Below are 27,876 nucleotides of genomic sequence, written 5' to 3'. Positions count from 1 at the left end.
GAGGTAACTCGGTCTGCCTGGGGGTGACGCTGGGCTGTGCCTCTTACTGGCGGATTCCGGGGGGGGGGCAAGGCAGGTGTCTGCGGGCATCGTGCGAGGACGGTGCTGTCCCTAGGCGCTTCATCCTGCCTGGAGGGCTTGCCGGCGCCCGGAGCAGCTCAGGGACTCCAGCCAGCTGTTGCAGTGACCGTCGTGCCGGGGGTCCTGGCGATCAGGCCCACGGGAAAAGCCGAGGGGCCGTATCAGTGGCAGGGCTGGTGAGGAAGCGTCGGGAGGGCTGCAGCCACAGCCTCCTCCGTGCCCCACGGGCCTCGGGCTCCCTTTCCCACGTTCTCCTTGCGCCTGAAGTTTGTTGTTCAATCTGACGTAACTTCACTTTTGTCCACAGACAACATGACCTCCCTCTGTCCTGCTCCTGGGGAGGGACGGGCTTCAGACGTGTCTCCTTGTTTTCACTGCGTATCTTGTTCCTCTTGTCCGTTCTCCTCGCTGGTTGAATTACACACACACATGCACGCACGAAGAGCTTTATGTCGTCAAAAAAGGATGAATCTGCTCGTCAGAGCCTAGCTCCATTCTCAATTCCGCCCAGAACTCAACGGGACAGACAGGCCTCCACGGAAAAACAATCCACCAGCTACTGCCAAGTGGAGCTTTGGCGTTGGGTCCCAGCGAGGTCAGCGCTGAGGACGCGCCACCGGCCAGCCCTGCTGTACCGTGGGGCACAAACAAGGCGCAGCGGCCTGGCCCACCCGTCCAGGCAAGCACCGAGTAGGGATGACGATTTCAGGGACATGACACCAAAGGCACAGGCAATAAAAACACAAAGAGACAAGTGGGGTCACATCAAACAGAAAGGCTTCTGTGCAGCAAAGGAAACCATTAACAGAATAAGAAGGCAACCTAGGAATGGGAGAAAACACTTGCGAACCACATATCAGATAAGGGGTGAATTTCCCAATACATATAAGGAACTCCTACAACTCAAAAGCAAAAAAAAAAAAAAAAAAAAAAAAAAAAAACCAAAAAATACCAAACAAACCACTAATAACCCTATTAAAAATGCGCTGAAGACTGGAATAGATATGTCTCCAAAGTAGACAGCCAGCCAGAGGAGCATGAAAAGGTTCTCAACATACCTAATCATCAGGAAAATGCAAGTCAAAATCACAAGGAGCTACCACCCCACACCTGTCAGAATGGCTTCATGAAAAAGACCAGAGTCAACAAGTATTGGTGAGGATGTGGAAAATTCAGAACCCTTATGCACTGCTGGTAGGAATGCAAACTGGTGCAGCCACTGTGTAAAACAGCATGGAGGTTCCTCAAAAAACTAAAAATAGAACTACCTTATGATCCGGCAATTCCACTTCTTGGTGTTTATCCAAAAGAATTGCAATCAGGATCTCCGAGAAATAGTAGCGCCCCAGTGTTCACTGCAGCACTAGTCATGATACCCAAGATGCGGACTCAAACTAAAGGTCTACTGACGGATGAATGAATAAAGAAAATCTGGTTTGCAACACAATGGAACATTATCCAGCATTAAATAAAGAAGGAAATCCTGCAATATGCAACAACACGGATGAACCCTGAAGACATGATGCTCAGTGAAATAAGCCAATCACAGAAGGACACATACTGTGTGATTCCACTTACACGAGAGACCCCAAATAGTCAAACTCCCAGAATCAGCGAGGAGAGTGGTGGTTACCAGGGGGCGGGGGCAGGAGGGCAGAAAAGAGAAGCTGCTCATCAATGAGCGTGAAGTCTCAATTATGCAGGGTGAGCAAGTACTAGAGACCTGCTGTACGACAGGGTACCTACAGGTAACGATACTGTCCGTACTGCACGCGTAAAAGTTTAAGAGCATAGCTTTCATTTTAAGTGTTCTCACCACAGTAAAATAAATAAAAATAAACCAAATCAAGTCAATGACGTTCTGATATAAATTTTTAAAAAAATCATCTGGGGGACTTCCCTGGTGGTCCAGCGGTTAAAAGACTCTGCGCTTCCACGGCAGGGGGCGCAGATTCGATCCTTGGTCGGGGAACTGATCCCTCATGACGCGTGGTGCGGCCAAAAAATTTTTAAAAATAAAAATAAAAATCATCTGGGACACCTGTACAAGAGACATTATTGCTCTTCTATATCAATTATTATTATTAATATATGATTACAGAAAATAAAATTAAACACATTTTTGTTAGTAAATATAAAAATGAAAAAATTTCAAAAAACTTTCAAAACAATTCATGAGTCAAAGAAGAAATTAAAACAAATTATGCAAGGATAAGGAAATAATAAAGAGGTAAATGGAATAGAAATCAAAGAAAAAGTAAACAGAAACAACAAAATTGGTTCTTTTAAACAGATGATAACAGACAAATGCCTGGGAAGATAAATCAAAGGGGGTGGGGAGAGAAAAAATAGGAACACAACAGGAATTAAATAAGGCGATATCACTACAAATATATTAGAGACGAAAGAAGTCCTACGAGAATATAACGAACAATTTTATTCCAATAACTTTGAAAACACAGGCAACAGATAATTTCCTAGGAAAGCAAAACGTACCAAAATCAACACAAGAAGAAACAGAAAACTAAATAAACCATAAACATTAAAGAAATGGAATCAGCAAACACAGGCACCGCCCAGATGCTTTTCTGGGCTGCTTCCAGGAAACCTCTGCGGCCCAGAGTCCTCACCTCAGACAAATCGACTCAGAGAACTGAAAGCAGAGAAGGCTGCCCAATTCATTTCTGTGAACCTTGCCATTAAAATCAGACAAGGACAATACAAAACAATAAGTGAATTCACAGGCCAATTTTACTTATGAATTCAGATAGGAAAATCCTAAAGTATCAACAAACCGCATCTCGCCTTGCTAATAACAAAATCAATAGTTAGGAGAGGTTCTACCCCGGGAATCCAATCACGGTTCAGAAAACCTCCTGATGTAAGACCCACACTCACAGATTCAAGGGGAAAATGTGTGACGATCACAGACGCGGAAAAAGCGTTCAGGAAGAGTTAACAGCCACTTACAATTTTAAAAGAGGCACACAAGACAGACTTGAAGCAAATGGGGCAAAATGTGAATCATGTTAAATTCAGGTGTGGGTTCAGGGGTAACTGATACATTCTGTACTCTTCTGTATTTTGAAAGTGATTCATAATTAAAAAAAAAAAAGCATTCGCTGGGATGGACCCAGGGCTGTTTTCAGGCCCTAATGACACAAGGAGCTGCTGAAGGAGGGGCTGGTCCCTCCCGTCTAAGGGCCAAGGCCCCAGCATACAGGCGCCGGTGGGAGGATGCGCTCCGGAGGGCGAGGGCCGGCTGCTCCTGAGGATTCCTCACCTCCAGGCCCGCCTCACCCTGGGGATGGGGCTGTCCCATCTGGGAGCAAAGCCGGGGGTGAGGCCAGCTCCGTCACGCAGACTTCCCCTCCCGCGCGGAACCTGAAGGATGCAGGGCTCCTCCGAGCTGCCTAGGCCTCAGCTGGTCCCTCCATGCCGGGCCAGCTGTAGGTTGTCTTCCGTGGGCGCCCCCCGCGAGGGCCTGGCCTGTAACAGCACCCCGCTACCCACTACCCTCGAGCAGGGCGGCAGGCAACAGAGCACATCCGTGAGCGACGGGGATTCTGCTCAACTCAGCCCGGCGGGAGCTTCGCTGCTCAGACCCCGGCTGCCGTCTCTGAGCCTCTAGTTCCCGACTTCGGAAGGAGGGGATGACGATGCTTCCTCCCGACTCCCTTACAGCAGGGGTCCCCAATCCCCAGCCCCCTCCCCCCCCCACCCCGGGCCGCACAGCAGGAGGTGAGTGGCGGGCGAGTGAGCGAAGCTTCACCTGCCGCTTCCCAGCTTCCCATCGCGCTCATCACCACCTGAACCATTTCCCACTCCCCGCCCCGTCCGTGGAGAAACTGTCTTCCACGAAACCAGTCCCTGGTGCCGAAAAGGCTGGGGACCGCTGGCTTACAGGACCACAGGCACGGACAGCACACATGTGCTTTATAAACGGAGTATCTTCTTCATGTGTCATCCTCACATAAACAGAAATGAGGCAAACCCCGTGGACCGCAGCATGACTTAAGGCCCCGCGAGCCCTTCGTCCACGACGGGCAGTGACCACAGGCAACCTCTGCTCGGGCTGTCACCACATGTGCGTGTTCCTTCAAGGGGACGGACAGCCGTGGCCGTCACGCCTTCACCGTGGCTAGGGGTCCGCAGCACAAACACAGGTGCCGCTGCCACCCTCTGCGAAGGCGGTTCTCCGTGGTGTCCGCTCCAGGGCGGGTGGGGGGTGTCCCAGGATACGCACGTCTTTATCGTTAATGCCGAATGGTTTCCTCAAGTCCCCCCAGCGGCGCGTAAGAGTAGAACCCGTACTTTCTATGAAAACCGACGTTGGACAGCGGAGACCCGCTGCCCCACCTCTACACCGGGAGGCGTCCATTTCCCCAAAGCAGCAGGTTCGCGTTAACACAGCAATTACGGGAGGGCAAGGAGAAGGCTTCCCGGAGGGTCGTGCCCACTCGTCTCACAGATGCTCTGGAGAGACCTCCCCGACACAGAGCTGCCCGGGGTGGTGACTACAGACATGGAAACAGCCACCCTGAGACAGAAAGACACAGAGCTGACCCCAGAGGCTGCAGGGTGAGGGGTGCTGGGTCTTGGCTCCTGGGGAACCAGTGGCCTGCTGGGCGGGTACGAAGACGGGGCCGTACTTACAGGTGCGCCTGCTTCTCGGCGAGTTCTTTGGTTTTCTCCTACAATTATAAAGGGAAAAAAAGCAAAGATGAGACAAGCAGGACAGCACGGGCAATGTGCAGTGAGGACGCCACTGACACAGGCTCTCGTCTACACGAAACATGGCGTCACTGCTCCGGGCGTCCCGTACTGGGCGATTTGCTCCAAGCTACACGGGGAAGACTGTTTTCCATTTGATCTGACCTCCTGGCATTCCGTTACTGCGTACCATCCACGCATTTCCTACAAGAGCACTATTTCACAGCCATCTCTCTTACGTAACAGCCGGCCATTTAGGGAGCAGTAAAGATGGGTCAAACGTATGACAAATGTAAGAATGAACGTTCTAGCAACACTCTTATGGTTAAGCTTCATAGATGCACTTTTAAAAGTCAGCCCCAGTAACGCGGAGCAGATGCAAGTGGGCCTGAGTACACACAAGTATGTTTAAACATCCCCATAGGGACTCAGGTCTAGCCAACATTTTCTGTCCCTTTTAATCAAGAACTCATTCTTGCTTTAGTGACGTTATCCGGCTAAGCCTGGTCCTAACTGCGACTCCCTCACGTGTTCTCTTAGAGGCTCACGCTGGCCTGAGTTGACGAGACACGTGAGCACAGGGGGATGGAGAGGAAGCTGCTGATGCCTAAGAAACAGACAAATGAACCTCAAGGCTCTAGACAGACCAGAGCCGAGGCTTCTCACACCCCAGAGGGGAAGCCATGCGGGGGACACCCGGGCCCGGGACCTGGGGTGAGGGGGTCCCACTTCCATGAGCCTGTTTCCAAGCCTGCACGGGGGCAAGGGAGGGGGTTCGCAGGGCTGATCCCATGTGCACGGCGGGGGAGCCAGGAACGACGCTCGGGCTCGGGGGGATCCGGTTCTCTGCCCGGAGTCACCAGCACCCTCCTTGCCCTGGTGTTCTCAGCTGTGACGTGGGACACCGCACCTACACCATCAGGGTGGTTGTGAGAATTAAGTCCAACAGCATCTGATTACTAGTAAGTGGCACAGAGCAGACTCGGAAAAGGACGGTGATTCGTGTGAAATTCAGAGCTTCTAAGCGTCAGGCCACTTGGTCCACACTGCACGGACTTCAGCTGCACAGAGGGGAAGCGACCACACACACCAAATGCCACTTGGGACGTTGGGGGACGCGGCTCAGATACCCGCGATGCACACAGGTCGCTTGCACAAACCCTTGGATGTGGCAGGCCAGGATGGCTTTTGCTTTTAAAAAGTTTCAAACGTTTTAAGTGCGGACTTTAATCTGAGGAATCTATCCAGTGTCTACACGGCCAACTGGTTTCCTTTTCCCACGTCTGCCTCAGGGTGAGCATGGCCGAGACTAAGGGGGTCTCTCTGAAGGACTGCATGTAACTACCAGCCATCCTTTGGGTCCCCAGGGAGTCCAGCCCCTGGAGGGGCAGGAGAGGATGGAGGTCTGCCCGCTGGGTGCTCTGGTTCCAGGGGACATCTGGCAGTGCCTGAAGCCGCTTCTGTGAGGGGTGAGGGGAGGGATGCTGCCAGCCGGAAGGGGGGGGCCAGGGATGCTGCCCAAGGTCCTGGGGTGCAGGGGTCAGCCCCCCAGCAAGGAATTCTGCCCGGACGTGCGTGGTGCCGCGGTCCAGAGACCGTCCTGGGGGAAGTTTCAATGTACAGCATCGACCGGTCCTGTGCCCCTGCTCTCCCTCCCACCCGACAAGGGCTCTGCAGTGGGGTGTCGGCAGGGGCTCGACCTGCTCCCGGCAGAAAGCGCGGGGCTCCCAGGATGCCTGGGCGCCAGCAGGGCTGGGCCGTGGGGAGGGACACAGGACCAGAGCTCACGAAGCCAAACCCTCAGTGGATACCCCAGCTCCCTCGGTGGCCCTGCCTATCCTGATCGCCCAACGGCAACGAAGCCTGGTCTCAGTCACGGGGGAGCTTGCGCCCTCCACCCAGGCGGCCGCAGCTCCCACCCGCTCCTCTCCCGGCCGAGGCCACCGGCAGCAAACCGCCCCCGCCCCGCCACTGACCCAGACCGTCTCTCGGATCATCTTGGCCATCTTGAGCAGGAGCTGCCCGAAGGAGCCCGGCTCGAGGCGGGTGGCCGAGTGCTGAATGCAGAGGCAGAGGAGGAAGGCGGGGGTCAGCTTGTGGTCGTCGCCGCCCGGCTCGACCAGCGTCATGATCCGCTGCAGCAGCGCGTCCTCCACGTCGGGCTCGAACTCCAGGTGCAGCGGCCGCGGCCGGGGGTGGACAGGCCTCGCGGAGACCGAGGCGCCCCGGGCCCGGAGCGGGGCACCGCACATCCTACAGCTCTCCGGCACGGCCCGGAGGCGGGCCAGGGCCTGGGCGGGCAGGGGCTGGGCCTGCGCTGGGTCCTTCAGCAGCAGCAGGTAGTACAGGCCCAGGGAGAGCAGGTCCCCGTGGCGCAGCACCACGGCGCGGCCCCCCACCTCCGAGAAGTTGACCGAGACGGGCGCCCCGGGGATGGGCTCCAGGACCAGCTGTGCCCCCGCCTGCGCTCGGCCCGACGGCTGGCGCCTGCGGATGGTGCAGTGCAGGGGCAGGATGTCGGGGGCCGAGAGGCTGATGCTGGGCTTGCTGGAGGGGGTCCTCTGGCCCACCGTGTGCCGCTCCCGGTTGAGCACGTAGACCAGGCTGTCCTGAAAGGCAGACGCCAGACCTCAGGGGCACGATGCCACCCGGGCAGTTCCATCCCTGGTACCTAAGCCACCCTGGGCAGCGCACCCCCTGCTCCCCCGGAGCCCTTCCTGACCCGCTGCCTGCCCCCAGCCTGCCCACGTTGGGCGCCCATCCCATCTCCCAGAGCAGCCTCGGTGGCACACCAGACACCCGGGGCGGGGGGGCTCCAGCTTCGAGACGTGAGAGGCCAGACAAGGGCAGACCTGGACGTGGACACTGGTCTACAGACACGCCAGGCCCGCCCGCTCCGCCACGTGACAGTGACAAGCTGGGGAAGCGCCCCTCCTCTGCTGCGCCGGCTCCGGGAGGGAAGATGCCTCCCAGGACCTGAGCCGCAGAGCCCTGATGAGGTCACACAGTGTGCGGGGAAGGTGGAGCAGGAAGGGAGCGGGGGACACGCAGGTGAGTGAGAGGCCGGGAGGAACAGCAGACTTCCCCGGGGCGGCAGCACGGGTGGGGCTGGCGGGGTCGCCAAGGGCGAGACCCTTCAGGCCAAGAGGCCTCCGACAAAAGTGGTATAAAATGCTGGCGCGGGGCAGGGGCCTGGGGGACTCCTCAGAGAAAGCCGCCCTGCACATGCTTGAGGCCGCGGGAGGTCTGCGCCCCAGCCCACGGGGGCCATTCCCCAGGGGCCCGCCAGGCCGGGCAGGAAGGGGGCCCAGTACCAGGTAAGACCCACGCTGGGATCAGTCAGTGAGGAGCTGGGGGGACCCCCTCCCAAGGCCCTGCTGCCGCCCACTGCAGCCTGGACGAAAGAAGGTTCTGGAAGCAGAGGACGGGGAAGCCGCCACCCTCCTCCAGCGTCTAGGGCGGACCCAATGCGGTGCTCCCCCCAGCCCATTTCTCCAGCCCCCGAGCCCCCCGCTGATGTGGTAAGGACCAGAGGGGCGGGCGCGTCTAGCCGAGAGCCTCCTGCATGCCCGGCATGCCGCCGTCCCCACCCCCGCGCCTCAGGCCCAGCAGAGGGGCGCTCACGTGCTGCTGGCTGTAGCCCTGCAGGAGCAGCAGGTGGGGCGACTCGTAGAGGGAACAGCGCATGGCGTCCTGGCCGGGCTCCTCGGGGCCCCGGGCAGCGGATGGCGGGGCGGTGGCCGAGCTCAGGCTGGTCTCGCTGACCGTGCGGCGCAGCCGGGGCGGAGGGGGGCTCCAGGCTCCCCCCGCGGCCGGGGCTGGGGTTCCCTTGGCGCGGCTCCGCTGCAGTCTCCGGGCTTGGGCGTTTATCCCTGCGGCAGAAGCAGCGAGGGGTGAACAGATGGCTCGAGGCCGCTCCTAGCACGGGTCGCGGCTCCGTCAAGCAGGCCTGCAGGCGGCCGCGGGACTCTGCCCACAGACTGCATCCTCGGAAGGCCGTAGCTCCTCCGGGGCTCGTCCCCGGGGCCGTCTGAGGCCCCAGACGCCCCACAGGAGCCCCTGGCACATCCCAGCCCCGAGACCAGCCAGCACCACGGCCTCTCCGCGGGATGCCAAGCCCACCGCAGCCTCAACCCCCGCAGAGTCAGTGTGCTGGGGGCTTCGTGGGTACCACGCCGACCCCAAAACCTGCCCATCCCCTGCCCTGTCCTGGCAGCACGCGTGTGCGTGCGTGTGCTGATTAGATGAGAGCCGTTCATCCTCCTCCCCGTTTCACAAGGAGGAAGCAGTCAACTCACCACGTCACTCCAGCCCACAGGGCCGGCTGGTCTCCATCCAGAACACGGCTGCTCCTTCCCGGGGCACCTCCAACACGGCCAGGCACACGCATGCACACAAGCACACATGCACACGTGCACACACGTGCACACCCCACGAAAGCCTTACCCTTCTACACGTAGGAAGCGCTCTTTTAAACTAATGCCGCGTGAAAGCTGAGAAGCCACATGGAACTCAAGAGGACCAGTCTCCTGTCACCGTCGCCGTTCCCCGGCTGACCCAGGCCTTCCTCTCTGAGCCCCCTGCCGAGGGCCCTCCACACAGCCTCTGTCTGCAGCATCCCTTCCTATAACCGTTCCAAACAAAACCAGACAAAGCCAGAGGAAGTGAGGTGGGCAAGCGGGGGCCGAGGGCGCCCGGGAAGACAGACCTGCCTTCCAGAAGGAGAAGGGAGCCCGGTCCCCGGCAGCCCACAGGGAGCCGGGGCTGCAGGAGGGAGGCCGCTCAGCCGTAGCGCGAGCCGTGTGCCGGGCGCCCGCCGCTCCCCGCCTGCTGCAGAGCCGGGCCAGCGACCGTCAGGCAGGGCAGCGGGGCGGGGGGAAGGGGTGGGGGGAAGAGGGACTGGTCAGGGGAAGGAGGAGGGCGAGGGCAGGAGGCAGGGATGGAGGACAGAGGTGGGGGCAGGCGGGGAGGCAGCCCCCAGCCTCACCTGTCCCACACCCCGCTCTCATGGCTGGGGCATCACGGCACAAGCGGGGGCCCTGCCTGAAAGAAGACATTTAAAAACCAGTCCAAAACGACGCTCTAGCCCAGGCTTTTCCTCCCTCTAGGACGGGGCTGCAGGAGAGCACGCACCTCAGAACCACCTTCCACAAGTGCTGGGGCTCCCAGGCAGCAGCAGAGCCCAGAAGGTCACCCTTTCCTCTTCGCTTCCCGGGGGCCCCCAGAGGGCCTGGACGAGGCCCGAGCGACCAGGGCCAGCGTCCCTGGGACTGCAGCAGACGGGCGTGGGCGCGTGCTCTCGGCCGACTGGACACCACTCCTCCAGCTGGGGTCCCACATCCCAGGCAGATGACCCCTCCCAGGCTAAAGCAGGGGCTCTCACCCCGCCCTCGCTCAGGGCCGCCTGGGGAGTTTGGAACAGCGCCCAGGGCTCATCCACGGGCCCTCAGGGTGGAAGGGCCAGGGCTGTCGGGAGGGAGGTGGCGGCAGCTCAAGGCCGGGGCCGCTGGACCTCCAACGCCAGCACGGCCAGCGTGTAGAGCAACCCACAAGGTCCAGCCGACAGACCCGTGCACACCCTGCGGGCAGCACAGCCAGGAGGACCCTCGCGCGTGCGGACGCCTGAGCAAGGAAGGCCCCTGAACCCCACGTAACCCTGCGCGGGGACTATCCTCGCCCCGGGCAGAGATGCTGCGGGGAAAGCTGGGCCCAGCCTGCACCCAGTGGCGGGTGGAGAGGCAGATGGGGAGCAATGGGTAGGGTGTGAGACCTCTGTGTACAGGCTGAAAAGAGCACATGAAACCCCACCGCATACTGCTCACGGCGTGCACATATGTGCACGTAAAGCTGTTTCGAAAAACGGATAGAAAAGGCACACAGTAAGCTCAAGAAATGGCCGTCTTACAGGTGGGGGTCTGAGCCCGGGGAGGTACATTGCATAAGGTATCGGAGCTACTAGAACACGTGTGATATCACATACTGCACGTGATAGGACATACTTTATGGATAACTCTGTGTGATGTTTTACTCGTTTTATTTTTTAAAACTCTAAATAAATGTCATTAAAAATGTTTATGTCAACTCTGGAAGGCAAGTACTCAGGTGTAAAGTAAAACCCATGAACACTCTGAGGTCCTCGCACGTGTGTAGGACTCTGCGGCTGCCCCGAGGTGGGCTGGGGGCCTGGCGGTGGGGGGGCCTGATGAGGCCGCTGGAGACCGTTCGGCCAGTCGCCCTGAGGAGGGTCGTGGCTTCGGGTGCTGATGAGGGGGCCGCCCCGCGTCTGATCCCACTTCAGCTTCGCCCCCACAATCCACACAGCCCAACGCCGCGCAAACCCAGGGCGCGTCTGCCCGGCTCTGAGCCTGGGATGGAGGCTGGGCGGCGAGCGGAGGGACGTGTGGGCAGCGTCACCCACAAGCCGGCGGCCTGCGGGGTGCGGCCTGGGGTTCTCAGCCTGGTCCAGGCAGACCCGCAGCCTCGTGGTCCAGGCTCTGCGCACTGGATCTGGGGCGTCACGGTGGAGCCCGTGTCCAGAGCACGGCCGTCCCCATGGCCCCTCCATCGCCACCATGACGGAGATTCGGCAACAGACACACCACGGAGAAGCCCTGGCCCACGGGGGAGCGGCGTTGACGGAATAAAGTGACGAGAGCGGCCAGGCCTTGTACGGCAGTGATTTCACACGCCAAGTTACTCATCTTAGAGGAAAACGCCCAACCTTGCCACTGGGTGAAGAAGACACGCTCCATTTCTGGATCATGCCTCCCTGTGAGCTGGGCTGGACGGCCCAGCCCTGGACATTTCCCGCTACGCTAGGGGTGACCGAGTCAGCGAGGTCAGAGGTTTATCTGGTCCTGCAGGTCTGAGGGACACCCGGGAATCTGTATTTTGTAAAAGCTCCCCAGAAGGTTCTGGAACTCAGCTAGGATAGGAACCGCTGCCAGGGCACTCCCCTCCCCCAGTGCCTTGTCTACAGAAAACCCACAGGGGGAGAAAGGGAAACCCACAGAGCGCTTGGAAAACATACTCGAGCACCTACCGTTTTTATTTGCGTTTTGGATTTCTAACTCTTTTCTCTAGATAAAACGTTTGTCAGTTTCCAGGAAGGTGGCAGATATGAGGCTCCCCTCTTCCCTCTTATATAAGGCACACCTCGTCTTACCGCGCTTCACGGATACGGTGTGCTACAAACTGAAGGTCTGCGGCAACCCTGGCTGAGCAAGTCTATTGGCACATTGCTTCCAACAGCGTTTGCTCACTTTGTGTCTCTGCGTCACACTGTGGTAATTCTCGCAATATTTCAAACTTTGCCGTTATTATTATATTTGTTACGGTGATCTGTGATCAATGATCTTTGATGTTACTATTGTAATCGTTTTGATATTTTTTTAGTAATAAAGTATTTTATTTTTATTTATTTATTTTTTAAACATCTTTATCAGAAAAATATGGAACGCTTCATGAATTTGCGTGTCATCCTTGCGCAGGGGCCATGCTAATCTTCTCTGTATCGTTCCAATTTTAGTATATGTGCTGCCGAAGCGAGCACAGCAATAAAGTATTTTAAAATTAAGGTATGTACATTGTTTTTCTAGACATAATGCTATCGCACCCTTCATAGACCTGAGCAAAGTGTAAACATCACTCTTCTAGGCACTGGGAAACCAAAAAGTTCCTGGGACTCTCTTTACCGACGTGCCGGCTTCATTGCAGTGGTCTGGGCCTGAACCCGCCACATCTCAGAGCTGGGCCTGTGTCTGTTCCCTGGTGAAAAGGCAGAAGCACACCCAGCAGAGGAATAAAAGGAGGGGTCTGGGTAACCAGAACCTGGAGAGGCCTCTGTGCCCCCCCCCACCCCAGGACACACACGGGACCACCTTACCGCCCAACACTGGGCCCCAGACCCAGAAGCACAATGACCACTTCCCACATCTTAGGAGGATAACACAACCAAGAGAGATTCTGAAACAACCCTTGCTGCCCCTTAACAGGCTCACAGTTAAGTCACAGGCCCTGACTTGGACGTTCAGGGCCCATCCTGCCCGCTCCTGAACTGTGTGTCTCTGACACGGGAACTGGGGAAGGGGCCCTAACCTGCAGGAGGTGTAACCGTGACACAGACGACGGCGGCGTCCTTCACAACGGACGCGGTTAAAGAAAGGAGCTCGGAGCTTCCCTCTCCCGGCAGCTGCCCCAGCTCCCGCCACCGGAATCAAGCCTGCGAGCAGCTAGCTCTGCAGGGCAGGGATCTGCGGTCCCTCATCCCCTCCATCAGACGCTCCTGGGCCAGGCAGCCGTCTGGCAGGGGCGGAGAGGTGGAGGGATGACACCCCAGGCCACACGGTGTTTTATGTGTCGGTGCAGGCGTCCCCTCTGCGGGGAGAGAGGAAAGGACCCTGGATACCGGGGGGGGGGGGGGGGGGGGGGCGGTGGTGGCGGGTGGACATTAATTCTGAAAGCAGCTGGCAGTTGTCATCAGAGCTCCCGTCATGGGCTCCAGAACAGCACTAGAAAGAACAGCACAGCTCTTTTCCTGAACGTCAGTAAGTTCAGGACAATAAATTCAAGCTGTAGGTTTTACCTCCGGGCCCTGTTTGCTCTTCTCTCCCAGGATCAGAGGGTTTGAAACAGTGTCTACAACTTGGAGAAGCCCCTGTTGCTCACACCCACTACCAGGGCTGCAGGAGAACTCAGAGATGTGGTTTTCTTTGGGGACGGATGAGGCAAATGTTCCCGCATTAGGGAATTTTGCTAAAATTGGGGGAACTGAGACTATTTTAGTGATCCCTAATAACAGCTGGAGAGGCGCTGCTAACATAAACTCTGCAGCAGCCACTGCAAAACTCGGAGGTCAGACCTGCCTTAAACAAGTCCTTTTAAACTAGAATGCCCTTTTCCGGGTTAGCAAAAGATGTAGAACGAAGCCCTAAGTTAATCAAGCAATCCTTGACGTTAATTTGAAGTTTTTTGTATTTGAAATGTACAACAACGACGACAAACTACCTAAGGATCATTTGGTGAGCGTCTATCTGCTACATGGCCAGCTTTATTCTGAGTATTTTGCATCCAATTCCATTTCGTTCTCGCAATAAACCGTTCAAAGGGACTGCAGTGACATGGGAATATGCTACCTAGCTTTTTAGGATCGATCCTACCATTGGCAAATAAAATTCTAAAAAAAAAAATGTATATCGTACCCCCCCTCCCCAGCTAGGGACACGACACGGATGCCTGCTGACCACTTCTGTTCAACATCGTACTGGAGGTCCTGGAGGTCCTAGCCAGTACAATAAGGTAAGAAAAACAAATGAAAGGTAGAAGGATTGAAAAGAAAGAAAGAAATTTGTGATGATTTTCAAGACGATGTGACTGTGTATACAGAAAATGCAAAAGAATCTATGGACAAATTATTAGAATTAACAAATGAGTTTAGCAAGGGAACTAGATACAGTGAGTATGCAAATTCAATACTATTTTAAAATACTAGAAACAGAGAAAAGGGTATGTTTAAAAAAAAAAGATACCATTTATAATAATGTCAAGAAACATGAAACTAAGGAATAAATCTTCCAAAAGATGTGCAAGACCATGTCACTGAAAACTACAAAGCACCACTGACAGAAATCAAGGAAGCTTAAGTGAAAAAGACAGGCCAAGGGTGAGAGAGGAAGTGGGACAGTTAGAGCCCTTGCACACTGCTGGGGGAGGGGGGTGTCAACTGGCACGAGCGGCCTGGAAAGCACCGTGTGCTGGTGTCTCCTACCACTGGACCATCAAGTCCACTCCTCAGTGTACACACGATAGGAACACACGTGGGACCATGGGACATGCACAGGAACGGTAGCATCACTCTTAATGGGCCCAAACTGGAATCACCAAGTGTCTACCAACAACAGGACGACCAAATCAACTGTGGTCCACTCACATAATGGAATCCTGCACAGCAACAGTAATGAATGGACTCTTCTAAAAGCAAGAATAAGCAAAAAAAAACAAAAAAACAAAACCAAAAAACAAAAAGCCAGACACAAAAAGGTACAAATAATACGATTCCATTTATAGGAAATTTACTTACAGCCAAAACTGAACTATGGTTTTAGAAGTCAGAGAAGTTGGCTCAGTGGCCAAGGACCAGAAGGGGGTGTGAGGGAGGCTGCAGGTGTCCTGATAATGTTCTAGTTCTTGCCACACAGGTGCACCCATCTTCTGAAAGCTCGTTGAGCTGTACCCTCGCACTGTGTGCACGCTTCTGTCTGTACGCTATTTTTCAATGAAAATTCTCCTTTTAAAGAAGAGGACATCAGATGTTAAGATTACCATACACAAATTATAAGATCATGCTTACACTGTTTAAAGAGATAAAACATGCCTTGAAATATATGTAGAGAACAGGAAATTATAAACAATAGCATCAGCTTTGACAAATAACCAATTAGAACTTCTAGAAATGAAACAGTACAGTAATGGAAACTATGCAGCATATCAGACACAACGGAAAAGAGAATCAGAGAACTAAAAGACAAGTCTAAAATGTCTAGGATGTGGTACAAAGTGACCAAAAAAGGAAGAAAAAAGAAGATATGAAAGACATTAGGAGACAGAAAAGAGAGAGTGAGAGGCCTCACACACGTTTAAAGACAGCTCTGGGGGAATTCCCTGGCAGTCCAGTGGTTAGGACTCAGCGCTTTTACTGCTGAGGGCCCGGGTTCAATCCCTGGTTGGGGACTTAAGATCCCACAAGCCGCGCAGCGCGGCCAGGAAAAAAAAAAAAAGACGGCTCTCGGAGGAGAGCAGTAAGAAGAGGGCAAAGGCAATATCTGAAAAGAAAATAAGTGAGAATTTTCCAGAAATGATTGAAGAAAACAATTCGCAGTTTCATGAAGTCCAATAAAAGAAAGAAGAGAGACATCACAAGAGAACTACCGACCAACATCCCTTATGTATAGAGATGTAAAAGTCTCCAAGATAGTAGCAAACCATGTTCAAGTGGGATTTATCCCAGGAATGCAAGACTGATCTAACATACAACAGTCAATCACTGTAATATACCATATTGATACAATAAAAGACCAAAATGACATGGCCAGGTACTAAATGCCACTGGATTATACACTTTAAAATTGTTAATTTTATGTTATGTGAATTTTATTTCCATTTTAAAAGTCAGGCTTTAAAGACCCTAATGTGAAAGGCAAAACTATAAAGCTTTCGTAAGAGAATGCAGGGACTATCTCTACAACCTCAGAGGCAGGGAAGGATCTCTTATACGAGACAAAACCAAAACAGAATCAAAAGCATTAACCATAAAGAAGAGACTCGAAAAGTTCAACTATATTAACAATTTTATTCATCAAAAGACACGATAAGTAGAGTTTAGAAAATCAACTCACAGACTGGGAGGAAACACGTATTACTGATAGAAGACTAGAATCTAGGGACTTCCCTGGTGGTCCAGTGGGTAAGACTCCATGCTCCCAATGCAGGGGGCCCAGGTTCGATCCATGGTAGGGGAACAAGATCCCGCATGCATGTCGCAACTAAGAGTTTGCATGCCGCAACTAAGAAGTCCGAATGCCGCAACTAAGAAGTCCGAATGCCGCAACTAAGACCGGCACAGCCAAAATAAATAAATTAATTAATAAATATTTTTAAAAGTATATTTAAAAAAAAAAAAGACTAGAATCTAGAATAAAGAATGCCCACAAATCAATAAGAAAAAGACCAAACAATAGAAAATGCAAAAGAGCAGACCAGGCACTTGACGTTTCCAGTGGAATGGTAAACTAGGAGACTGTTTGACCCCATCAGGTAAAGTAGAAATATGCACACTCAGTGTCCAGGAATATCCCTACCAGGTGTGCACCCCCGAGGGACTTGTACGCTTAGGGACCAGGATGCTCTGAGCAGCACGATTCCCAGACCCATTTGCAGAGTCGCTCAGGATCACTGCACCCACGTGGCGGGACACGGCTCCAAGCAGCACGGGCGTCAGCCCCACAAGCACAGCACAAAGGAGACGTAAATCCACCCGCACAACTCAAAACAGGCAAAGCGCAACTCTCGTAGGCAAAAATGCACAGGTGATAACACTAAAAGGAAACTGAGAAAACAGTCATTACAAAGTCAGGATGGTGGTTCCTTCCGAGGGGGAGGGGGAGGAGGAGGGAGAGGGTGGCGCTCAGGGTGACCCCAGGGGGACAGCGCGCCGGAGTCCATGTGCCCGCAGCGAGGCTCCGGTCAGCGGCTTGCTTGGTAATGACCTACCGACCCAAGCAGGCGGGTCTTCTGCCCTTTCCTGCACACGGTCCCTTCTACAGTTACATACCCGTCCACAGCCTCACGACCCGCCGCCAAACCTGCCCAGGTGGAGGGCACCCTGAGGACACGCCGGGCTGGGACCGGAGCCCCCTGCCCATCCCGCCGAGGGCTCTCCCGCCTGGAAGTGGCCACAGGCTGCTGTGGCCCCTGAGTTCCGACCAGCAATAAGGACACTGCCTACACCAGCCGCTCTGAAAGTTGGATGCTGCCGGGAGGAGGTGCCCCGAGTGGCCACTGCCCGCTGCCAGCTCTGCAGCTCCATTTCCACCCGGCCCTGTCCCCCCAGCACAAATCCTTGCCCACCACCCACGGAGCTGCCCGACGTCCGCCTTCCCGCCAGTGGCCCAGGGGTTCAAGTCCCGGGCAAAATGCAGATGTCCTAAGCTTCCCAAGCCTCCTCTCCACAGGCCTGGAGGAGAGCCACGAACACCTCCAAGGGACTGCGTCCCCTCCCCACCCTCCGTACTCCACCCGTGACATCTTATTTCTTAAGCTGGGTCATGGGTGCGCCAACAGGTCATTACACTATGCTGTATCTATTTCTTCTGTGCTTGAAGTATTTCAAAATAAAGATTAGGAAAGCAATGAGAAGCAGGGACAGATGACAAACAGAGATGTTCGTGAACATTCCAAAATCTGCTCCACCTCGCAAATACCAAAGGAAATGCAAGCTAAATAATGAGGTACGCATTCCCTTCAAATCAGCAAAGATTCTTTAGTGATGGAATCACATGACAGCAAGGATAAGGAGAGACGGACACACTCAGAAACTGCCCGTGGGAATGTTAACTGGCACTGGTCCACCCCAAATTTAAAAAGAGCCAGCGGGATAGTGCCAACTACATCATATTAGACCTGGACACATCTATATTTAAAAAGTCTCCATCTCTCCACGAATGAATTCCACTTTTAAGTTGCTATCCTACAGAAATAATCAGAAAGGAATCAAACACTTCTGTACAAAGATGTTTATATAAGCATTACTCATAAATAGAAAAAAAAGGGAAACATTCTAAAATTCCAATAAAGACATGGTTAGGCACACCACCCATTCACTGGCATTAAATATAATGTTCGCAATATGAGTAAATAAGTATATTAAGTTAAAAAAAGAATATATAACTATGTACATAGGTTGATTTAAATTATGTAAGAAAAGTAATGCAATAGTAAGAAAAGAATGAAAGGCACCAAAATGTTAAAAGCAATTCTCTCTAGGTGGTGACTTTACAGGTGATTTTTACTCTCTACCTAATACTTTCTCTTATATTCCAAGTTTCCAATAACGAATATGTCTTATTTTCTTAAGTGGGGGGAAGTCACATTTTCAAGTACCGAGGAGCATTATTTCCGTGGTAAAACTTGGACCTTCTCCTGCCAATTAGGGCCTTAATCAGGGAAGAGCAGCCCTCTCTAGAAGGAACTAATAACCTAATTAAGATAATGGGTAACTGAGGAGATAAAATGCTTAGGCCATTTGTTAGCCAGTCACAGATGGAAATAGAGCCTTCCAGAACCATGCCAACGAGAGAGCAGTGTGGCAGAAGCAGGAATTTTCTTTAGCTGAAACCGAAGGCCCCGTCTGACTCCCCAGAGATGCCTCGAGCCCTCCCTTGGAGAGGATCCTGGTAAACTGAGGAACACCAGCCCACCCGGCGCCCCTGCTCACATGCCTCAAGGACCCACACGGGAGGGGCCGCCGACGCTCCTTCCCGGCTCCACCTGGAGAACCAGCTTTGTCGGGAAGGTCAGCACCTCCTCTCTCTCGTCCAGAGTAAGGAGCCTCCCTGCCCCAGAGGCTGCATCCCGAGGATGCCCGAAGCCCGCACGGCTGCCCGATGCCCCGCTGCCCTGCAGCGAACCCCCTACGCTCGTGCAGGCTGGAAGAGAGAGCCATGGAAACCGCTTTGAAAACCGGGCAAGAAGACAAGGGAAACTAGGAGAGAAAAGATCCGGAAAACACGTCAGTCCAGGAGACACAGAACCTGGATAACAGACGAACCAGAAGGAATGATCCAAGGAGGGATGTGATTTTTCAGAACTGAAGAACATGCGTTTTTAGCTTAAAAGTCTGACACACAGTAGAGGTTAAAAACGCATAAGGCGGGACTTCCCTGGTGGCACAGTGGTTAAGAATCCACCTGCCAATGCAGGGGACACGGGTTCGACCCTGGTCCGGGAAGATCCCACATGCCGCGGAGCAACTAAGCCCGTGCGCCACAACTACTGAGCCTGTGCTCTAGAGCCCGTGAGCCACAACTACTGAAGCCCGTGCGCCACAACTACTGAGCCCACGTGCCACAACTACTGAAGCCTGCGTGCCTAGAGCCCACGCTCCGCAACAAGAAGCCAAACCGCAATGAGAAGCCCCGTGCACTGCAACAAAGACCCAACACGGCCAAAAATTTAAAAACGCATAAGGGGTCAAAATACGCAAACAGCAAATTTTAATAACCTTAATACGATAAGAGAATATGGACGTTATAAACAAATACGGTAACAGATACAACCATAATTTTTTACATAAAAAAACAAAAGTCTAGCAGAAAGGGTGCAAACACACCCCAACCAGGACACACACTGAGAGTCTACAGAACGAGGCAGCGTGAAGAAATTACCTGCGTCTCCAGAGGGAGGAGAGAGAGATTACATCCAAAGGAGTGAGCGTCCCAACACGCCCCAGCCTCTCCCGGAGGCACTGGGACCTGAAAGGAATGGACTGAGGCCTCCAAAATTCTAGGAGAGAAAAGTATTTTCATCTAAAGCTCTACGCCCAGCTAAGCTATTAATCGAGCATTAAGGTGGAGCAAAGGTCTTTTAAGCAACTTCACCTCTCATGGACACTTTCCCAGGAGGCCACGGGAGGAGCTGGTCCACCTCAACCAGGTGTAAAGCGAGAACCAGGGAAAAGGGAGCGGAGACAGGGGTCTCCTCCGCAGAGACACCAGGGCGAGGACGGCTGAGAGGGGGCTCGAGAGCAGCCGGCCTGACCTGAGCAGGCGGAAGGCGCCCAAACTGGATAAAACCAGCCACACACCTGAGCATCTGGAAAAGCGATACTGACAGAGGATGGAGAAATGCTGAATGAGTGAAAAGTACCAAGAAAAAGGGCAAACAAATAATACCAATAATTAATTTCCAAGAAACTGGAAGCTGGACTTGAAGGAAAGGTGACCTTTGTGTACACCAGGCCTCAGCTGTAAAAAGCTGTCTCTGGTCCTAAAAGTGTAAACACTGATTACTAATCTAAACAAATTTACAACTGTCCTGAGAGGACAGGGCGAGGGAAGCTGATATTTTAAAAGAGGGGTGGCGAACAGAGCTGAATTCTCATCTTCATGGAAGAAGTCACCAGATCACCCTCAAAAAGTAAAAACCAAGCAGTAGTGGGACAAATGTGTTACTTTAAGTTGTGGAATTAAATGCCAAATAAGGAACAGTTCACAACTGAAACTGGTTCCCTCTGGGCAGGGCAAATTGGGAAGAGGGAAGGCTAGTGCAGGGACCTGCTGCTTCAGCTTTTTTGCTTTGTTTTGTTATTTCTAATCAGCAATGAGAAAGTATCGCTTTAACTGTGCACGTATATATAACTGGTGAAAGTAAGTTTTTAAACATACATACTTTTCAACCTCCTAAACAAACGAATGAATGAATGCACGCACTTATGGTATGTATTTCATCAATTCCTACACACTTTTTTGCACATTTTAACATCTTTGAACGCATCCTGCGTTCTTGTGGAGCGTCCCAGGCAGCGGCTGTCATGTGAGAACTTGGCTATTGTTCCTGGGGGGCGAGATTCTGCAATATTTCAGTCACTTAAGGGCCATTTGAAGAATGAATGAGTTCTGGTTGTCATGTGCAAACTTGCAGAATTTTGGGCCAACAGCTTGAGAGAAAATCCCAGGGATAACAGTGGAGCACTTTCAAGAAATGCGGCATCAGCAATATTCTTGAGAGCACAAAAAAGGGCGCTGTGTGGAAATGTGCAGTGACAGCTCAAGTCGAAAAGAAGACTTTGAATTTATTTCGCTCCTATTTATCTTTTTGTCTGTGCATGTGCACAGAACCAATACAGATTAAAGTCCGTGTTTAAATAAATCTTCAGGTTTATTAGAGCTCTTTAGGTAAGTACAAAACCAAGAATCCCAAGTAATAATAATAAGGCATTGTGTCCTAGTTTAACTTGTAGTATTTTTTATGTTAGTGGTAAGTAGGTATGGTGATCTTACAATCAATAACATCTTTTATGTGGTGAAATACGGTATATACAGGAATATGTATTGCAAAATTGTTCTTAATGACCCCAAATATACATAGTGCTCTGACCACACCATGGAATATTCCATAAGCCCTAGAATGAATGAATTAGAATGATAACAGATGACGTGGGGAGATTTTCAAAAGGAGTTTGTTAAGAAAAGATACAGAAAACTAAGTATGTGATCCCATTTTAAAATAATAATAACTGGGACTTCCCTGGTGGCACAGTGGTTAAGAATCCGCCTGCCAATGCAGGGGACGCGGGTTCAATCCCTGGTCCGGGAAGATCCCACATGCCGCGGAGCAACTAAGCCCATGCGCCACAACTACTGAGCCTGCGCTCTAGAGCCTGTGAGCCACAACTACTGAGCCTGCGCTCTAGAGCCTCCCCACTGCAACTACTGAGCCCATACACCACAACTACTGAAGTCCCCACGCCTAGAGCCCGTGCTCCGCAGCAAGAGAAGCCACCACAGTGAGAAGCCCGCGCACCGCAACTAGAGAAAGCCCACGCGCAGCAACAAAGACCCAAAGCAGCCAAAGATAAAATGAAATTTAAAAAAAATAATTTAAAAAAAACTGACTAAAAGTCTGCATGTGTACCTGTTTACATAGATCTGTACAGGAGCATCTGAGCACAGAAAAACTATGGAAGGTCACGGTGGGAGCAGAATTCTAAGGCGACCCCGTGATCTCTGCCCCTGGGGTTACTCCCGTGATTAAGTACATGGGCAAGAGAGATTTTGCTGGTATAATTAAGGTAACTGAGCAGTTGATCTTAAGATACAGAGATTATCCAGTGGGCCCAACCTAATCATGTGAGTGACTCCAAAGCAGAGAGTGTTCTCCAGCTGGTCACAGAAGAAAAGGGTCTGAACAAGGGGTTCCCCCTGCTCAGATGGGAGGGGCTACAGGAAAAGGAGCTGAGAGTGGGCTCTGGTCCACAGCTAGCAAGAAAAAGAAAGGAAACAAAACATGGAGATTTCAGTCCTACAACCCCAAAGAACTGAATTCTGCCTTGTCAGCCAAACTTTGTGGGAAAGTCGTCTACACACAGGCTTCCTCTCTTTTCTCCTAGTCACCCTTCTGTATAAGTAGGAAACATTTCAGGCATCCAAAAGGGTATGAAGAACAAAATAATGCACCCACTGCAGCCTGAAGAAATAAAGCACATTCTAGATATGGCTGAGCTTTCTCTCTCCCATCCAGAAATAACAGCTATGCCGATTTGGGGTCATAATTCCCATGTGTATATTTATATTTTTTTCCATGTATTAAGTATGGCCAAGATATTATATACATACATAGTAAATATCTCTGAAAAATATATTTAATTTGCAATTTTTTAAAAAACTGATGAAACAGTATCATACGATATGAACACACCCACTTGCTATGTGTATCTCCAGCTCATTCGTTTTCAGTGCTGTATGGTATTCCATTGTAATATATTAAAATTGACCCATTTTTCCTGTTGATCAATAGGAAGTCAGTCTCCAAGATGGCCCCTAGTGATCTCCTGCCTTTCAAGCCCTTTTGTAGTCTCCTGCCACCGTGAATAGAGCCCGTTTAATCACAAGGACATGGCGGAAGTGGCAGTGTGACTTCCATGGTCAGGTCATGAAAGACACTGTGGCTTGTGCCTGGCTCTCTCAGATCACGTGCTGGGGTTAAGTCAGCCGCCATGCTGTGAGGACACTTGGTCAGCTGAGGCCTCCTGCCAACAGCCAGCATCAACATGCCAGCCGACATCTCACATGTTAAATTATCTCGGCATTCCAGAGATTCATCAAACTTGGTCATGATGGTTTTTATATACATTTCTGGTTTGGTTTTCGTTTTCATAATCAACATTCATAAGTGAATTTGGCTGATAACTTTTATCATGTTCCCTTTCTCTGGTTTTGATATGAAGGGGAGATTTGTTGTAAAAAATATTTCTTCTTTTTCCGTTTTCTGGAATAGTCTGATGTAAAATATTGGAATCATCTTGTCACTGAATATCAGTAAGAATTGGCCTGTACAACCTTCTAGGTCTTATGTTTTTGTGATTTTACTTTGGTTTTGGTGGGGACATTTTCAAACTACTCATGCCATTTCTTTTCAAGGTTATAAGTCCATTCAGGTTTTCTATCCTTCAGTGAGTCTGGGTAGGTTATCTTTTTCTAGGAGATTGTCCATTTCGTCTAAGTTTTCAAATTTACTGCCATAAAGCTATCTATAAGATCCTTTAAATGAAAATTAAAAAAAAAAAAACTACTGTATTTGTAGCTATATCCCCTTTTAAATCCCTAAGATTGCTTGCGTACCATCTTTAGTTTTCCTCGACAATCTTCCCAGTTTTGACTATTTTTAGTCTTTTCAAAGAACCTACTCTTCACTTTGTTGATTCTCTGCACTGCATGTTTATTTTCTGTCTCTACTTTCTGCTCTGTATTATTTCCTTTCTTCTCTCACTGAATTTATATCCTTTTTAACCTAGTTCTGTAGGCACACAGCTCAACAGCTGCCAGCCTTTATTCTTTTCTAGGGTAAGCATTTAAAGCCATAACCCTCCTCTTCTAAACACCACATTGGCTGCATCCCACAAGTTGCATTTTCATTACTGTTCAGTTCTAATTCACACTGAAGTGTCTTTTTTGATCCTGACTTATTTGGGAGCGTTTGAATGCATAAACGTATGAGTTCTGTGTAATTCGCTCTACCATTGCCTTCCAACACCCATCCTCTCCTTCTCCCATCGCATAATGGTGGGGAATGGTGGTCGTGTAACCAGCTGATACAAACTACAACTTCCGGTCTCCCTCACAGGTAGGCAGGGCCTTGTGACTAAGTTCCAGTCAGTGAAAGACGAGGGAATGTCATCTTCTAGGGACTTCCAGGAAAGCTCCATAGGAGGAGGACACGGTCTGCAGGGACACCTTCAGCCTTCCCCCTTCCTTCTTTCTTCCTGCCTTAAATGAAGATATGATGGTTATGATGGGAGCGGCCCCGCCATCATCCTGCACCTTGAAGTGATCTTGAGGATGGAAGGCATGGACTACAATGGTGGGGCTGAAAGTGCAGAAGCCTGGGTCCCTGGGGATCAGGAAAGCTCCCCCATCAGCCCTGAACTTACTCCCTCTGTAATGTGAAAGAAAATCACACTGTATCCGGTTCAGTAATTGTTATCTGGCCAAATGCAATTTCTAACCGAGAAAGAAGTCTTTAAGATATCACTTTGATGTTGGTTTCATGATTACAAAATACTTCACACACACACACACACACGAAAGCATTTACAACTGAGACTAATAATAAAATGAACACCATTTCCTCCACCACCCAACCTGCAAAAAGTAGAACATTTCCAGTCTGCATTCTTGCAGCTGCACCTCCCCTGCTTCTCCCCACCTCTCGCCCTTGCTATTCTGAATTTTATTTCACATTCCCTTGTTTTTCCTTTATAGTTATACCTCACATTTTTGCCACCCTAAATTATATTGCCCTATTTTGCTTTTTTTAAAACCTTATGTAGATTGTGCCACACTGTGTATTTTTCTGTGATTGTCTCATTCCCCTCAACATTATGAGACACACCTACCTCGATGCATGAAGCTTTGGTCCATTTAATCTCACAGCTTTACGTTGTTTGCTGCATGAATACACACTCTCTCTCCACTCCCCGTTTAGGGGTATGTGGGTCATTTCGAGCTTCAGGCTATTACAAAATGCTGCCACAAACACTCCCCTACTCGTCTCCCGGTGACCCGTGGGACGGTCTTTCTAGGAAAGTGCTTCCTGACTTTCCTGGTACCATGGCATATGCGGGAAATGATGACATCCCCATGGCACGCTGGAGGTAAACTAGAGGGTGTGTAGGGTTCTGGACACGGCTGCAGCGGTGGCCCACAAACTCTGGCCACCTCAAGGGATAAAGAGACTGGTAAGGTTAACCCCACCACTGCCCCACAGTGTGGGAGTGGAGCCCCCAGGGCAGAAGGAATGGAGCACAGGGTGCGGGCACGTGGGCCACACTAGACAACACCCACCTTCTCCTGAAGGGACCAGACAGCGTGTACTCCCCCTCCTCCTCGCCAAACCTGAATATTGTTAGGCTTCATTTTTGTAAAAGAAAAATAGCTCTGTGGTCGTAATTCCTATTTTCCTCACTAACAAGATTCAGCATCTTTCCATGTCTATTGTCCATTCTTAGTTCCTCTTCTGTGAAATACCTACACGTCTCTTTTGCCAGTTTATTGGGTTGTTTCATCTTTTCAAATAGACTTTTTCTTCTTCCTAATATAGCCTGGATAGTAATCATTTGTTTTATGTATTATGAAATCCCCCTGTTTACAGCCTGTTTTTCAATTTTCACTGTTCATTACTCGATACAATTAAGAGATTCTGTTCGTCTCTTCACGGTGTGAGCTTTTTTGTGTCTTCTTTAGGAAATTCCTCTCTATGCTGCTTGTCATTGTTCCTAACTTACTGTTCTGCAGTCAGAGAACATGTTCTATGAGTCAAATAACTTGAACTATGTTGAGTCTTACTTTCTGGATCTAGCATGAGGTTATTATTCTTTTTTACATGTCCAAGTGCTTGAGAATAACATGCATTTTCTAATGGTTGAGTGGAAGGTTCTATAACAAATGCCCAATAGATCAGGGATGACAAATGCCGGCTGGGGGGAATGGGTGACAAATCCAGCCCTGGCCATCTGTTTACGTATTGTCCAGGGCTGCTTTCACTCTACAAAGGCAGAGTTTGTATAGCCTCACAAAGCTGAAAATATTTCCTATCCGGCCCTTTACAGGAAAAGTCTGCCAAGCACCGTTGTTGTGTTCAAAACTGTTTCCCCTCTACTTTTTTGTCTGCTTAGTATCAATTAATGAAAAGAGTTGTTTAAAAATCTTCTGTGACAATGACACTTTTGGCAATTTCTGTTAATCTTTGCTTTATTTTATGTTGAGGCTACTGTACTAGGTGCAAAAAAAATTAAATTGGTCCCTTTTCCTGCTGCATTATTTCTTCTCTCATTAATGCAGTGGTCCCTTTTGTCCCTGGTAATTATTTTTGCTTTGAAATGTTTGGATAACATTGTTACTGTAACAGCTTTTCATTGGCCTTTTTTCCATTCTTTATGTCTCACGTTTTGGGTGTGTCTCTCATAAATAAAATAGCGTACAGCTGGACTTAGTTTTTCCATGGACTCTTGACAATCTCCACATTTTACTCAGGAAGTTTAGTCCATTTATTATGTATATAGTGACAGATATATTTTGTTTCATTTCCACCACCTTAGATTGTATTTTCTTTCTACACCATCTTCTCTATGCTTCCCACCTCCCCTCCCCCCACACCTCTTTCCTGCCTTCTTTTGGATTAAGATTTTTTAACTCCATTTTTTTTGTACCATCATTGATATGAAGTTTTAACCTTTTCATGTTTTTTCCCTATTATAACATGAATTCTAGACTTCAAGTCGAAAAGTTCATCGGTGACTTTACCCACCAGAACAACAGTAAGAACATCTGAACTGTTATCGTCAGATTTAAACCCCTCTGCTTGCTTCTTTCTTGCTTATTTTTATTGTGTTTTTTAATGGAGAAATACATCATCTGTTTTCAAAATAGTGCTTGAAAAATACAAGGAGTACAGATACTATAAAACAAAGCAAACTCCAGTCATGAGATACTACGCACACCATATGAAAAAAATAGTCTGATATTCAGGTAACGAAAACTAGAATTAAAAAGCTCCAACTTTCCAGCTTGGTAAAACAAGTACAGTTACACGAAACATTTAATAAACTAATTTTTCCCCAGTGTGTGAACAAAATGACAAGACTAAATGTGTGCCTGGCAATTTCAATGACACAATAGCTATTCAAAATACACAGGTACTGTACACACTTCACCTGATTTTATTGTGGTGGAAGGGGACTGCACATGTAGTGGGAACACTGTGTATTAGGCGTCAGAAAGTCATGGTGAACAGAAAGTCTCAATTACTGCACAGCCCACAACGGAAATGACTGTATTCCAACTTTGGGGGAAATTATTTAAAAGGATAGGGAAAGGGTTTAAGAAGCTGCAGTTTAACATGAAAAACGCACATGTGGTAGAAAGGAACGCTGCTGGGAGAAAGGAAGAATCAGAATCAGGCTATTTGGAAAACCTGTTAGGTTTGCTGTGTCCAGATTAGGAAGGACTAAGTTTTCACTCACCTACAGCTGTTGAGAAACACGAATGTTCTGCTGCTTAATTATGAGCTCTCTTTTTTGTTTTTAAAGAAAGGTTATTATTCCGAATCTTTTGCAGGATAAAACAAAAGAGTAGAAAGCTAACTAGATGTCAAGTGCTTGCTAGAAATTTCTGATGTTTCTACATGTAAATTTTACTGATGAATTTTAGGAAGTCATTTACAAATAAAAATTGTTTTAAAATTCTGGAGAAAATGCTTTTTTGCTTACACGTTTAAATTAGAAATTAACTTTACTATAAGCAGGTATTCTGT

General features: G+C 50.3%; 1 protein-coding gene and 1 non-coding gene across 2 annotated transcripts in view; both read right to left on the bottom strand.

Annotated features, from left to right (window-relative positions):
- RADIL (Rap associating with DIL domain) overlaps nucleotides 1-27,876 on the bottom strand; it is a 57,340-nt gene that overhangs the window by 16,083 nt on the left and 13,381 nt on the right. The window contains exons 2-4 of the mRNA XM_061208953.1: nucleotides 8,419-8,666; nucleotides 6,771-7,403; nucleotides 4,738-4,775 (exon numbers count right to left, since the gene is read on the bottom strand). Of these exons, the coding sequence (XP_061064936.1) occupies nucleotides 4,738-4,775; nucleotides 6,771-7,403; nucleotides 8,419-8,666 (919 nt within the window). The remainder of the gene's footprint in view (nucleotides 1-4,737; nucleotides 4,776-6,770; nucleotides 7,404-8,418; nucleotides 8,667-27,876) is intronic.
- LOC133104578 (U6 spliceosomal RNA) lies at nucleotides 12,240-12,346 on the bottom strand. Its single transcript, XR_009703640.1, has one exon. It is a non-coding gene; the product is annotated as a U6 spliceosomal RNA (small nuclear RNA).

Source organism: Eubalaena glacialis, chromosome 13 (genome assembly GCF_028564815.1).
Source record: "Eubalaena glacialis isolate mEubGla1 chromosome 13, mEubGla1.1.hap2.+ XY, whole genome shotgun sequence".
In the NCBI taxonomy this organism is placed as follows: domain Eukaryota; kingdom Metazoa; phylum Chordata; class Mammalia; order Artiodactyla; family Balaenidae; genus Eubalaena; species Eubalaena glacialis.
The sequence above is the reverse complement of the archived record's forward strand: the minus strand, read 5'-3'. Positions and strand labels throughout refer to the sequence as shown.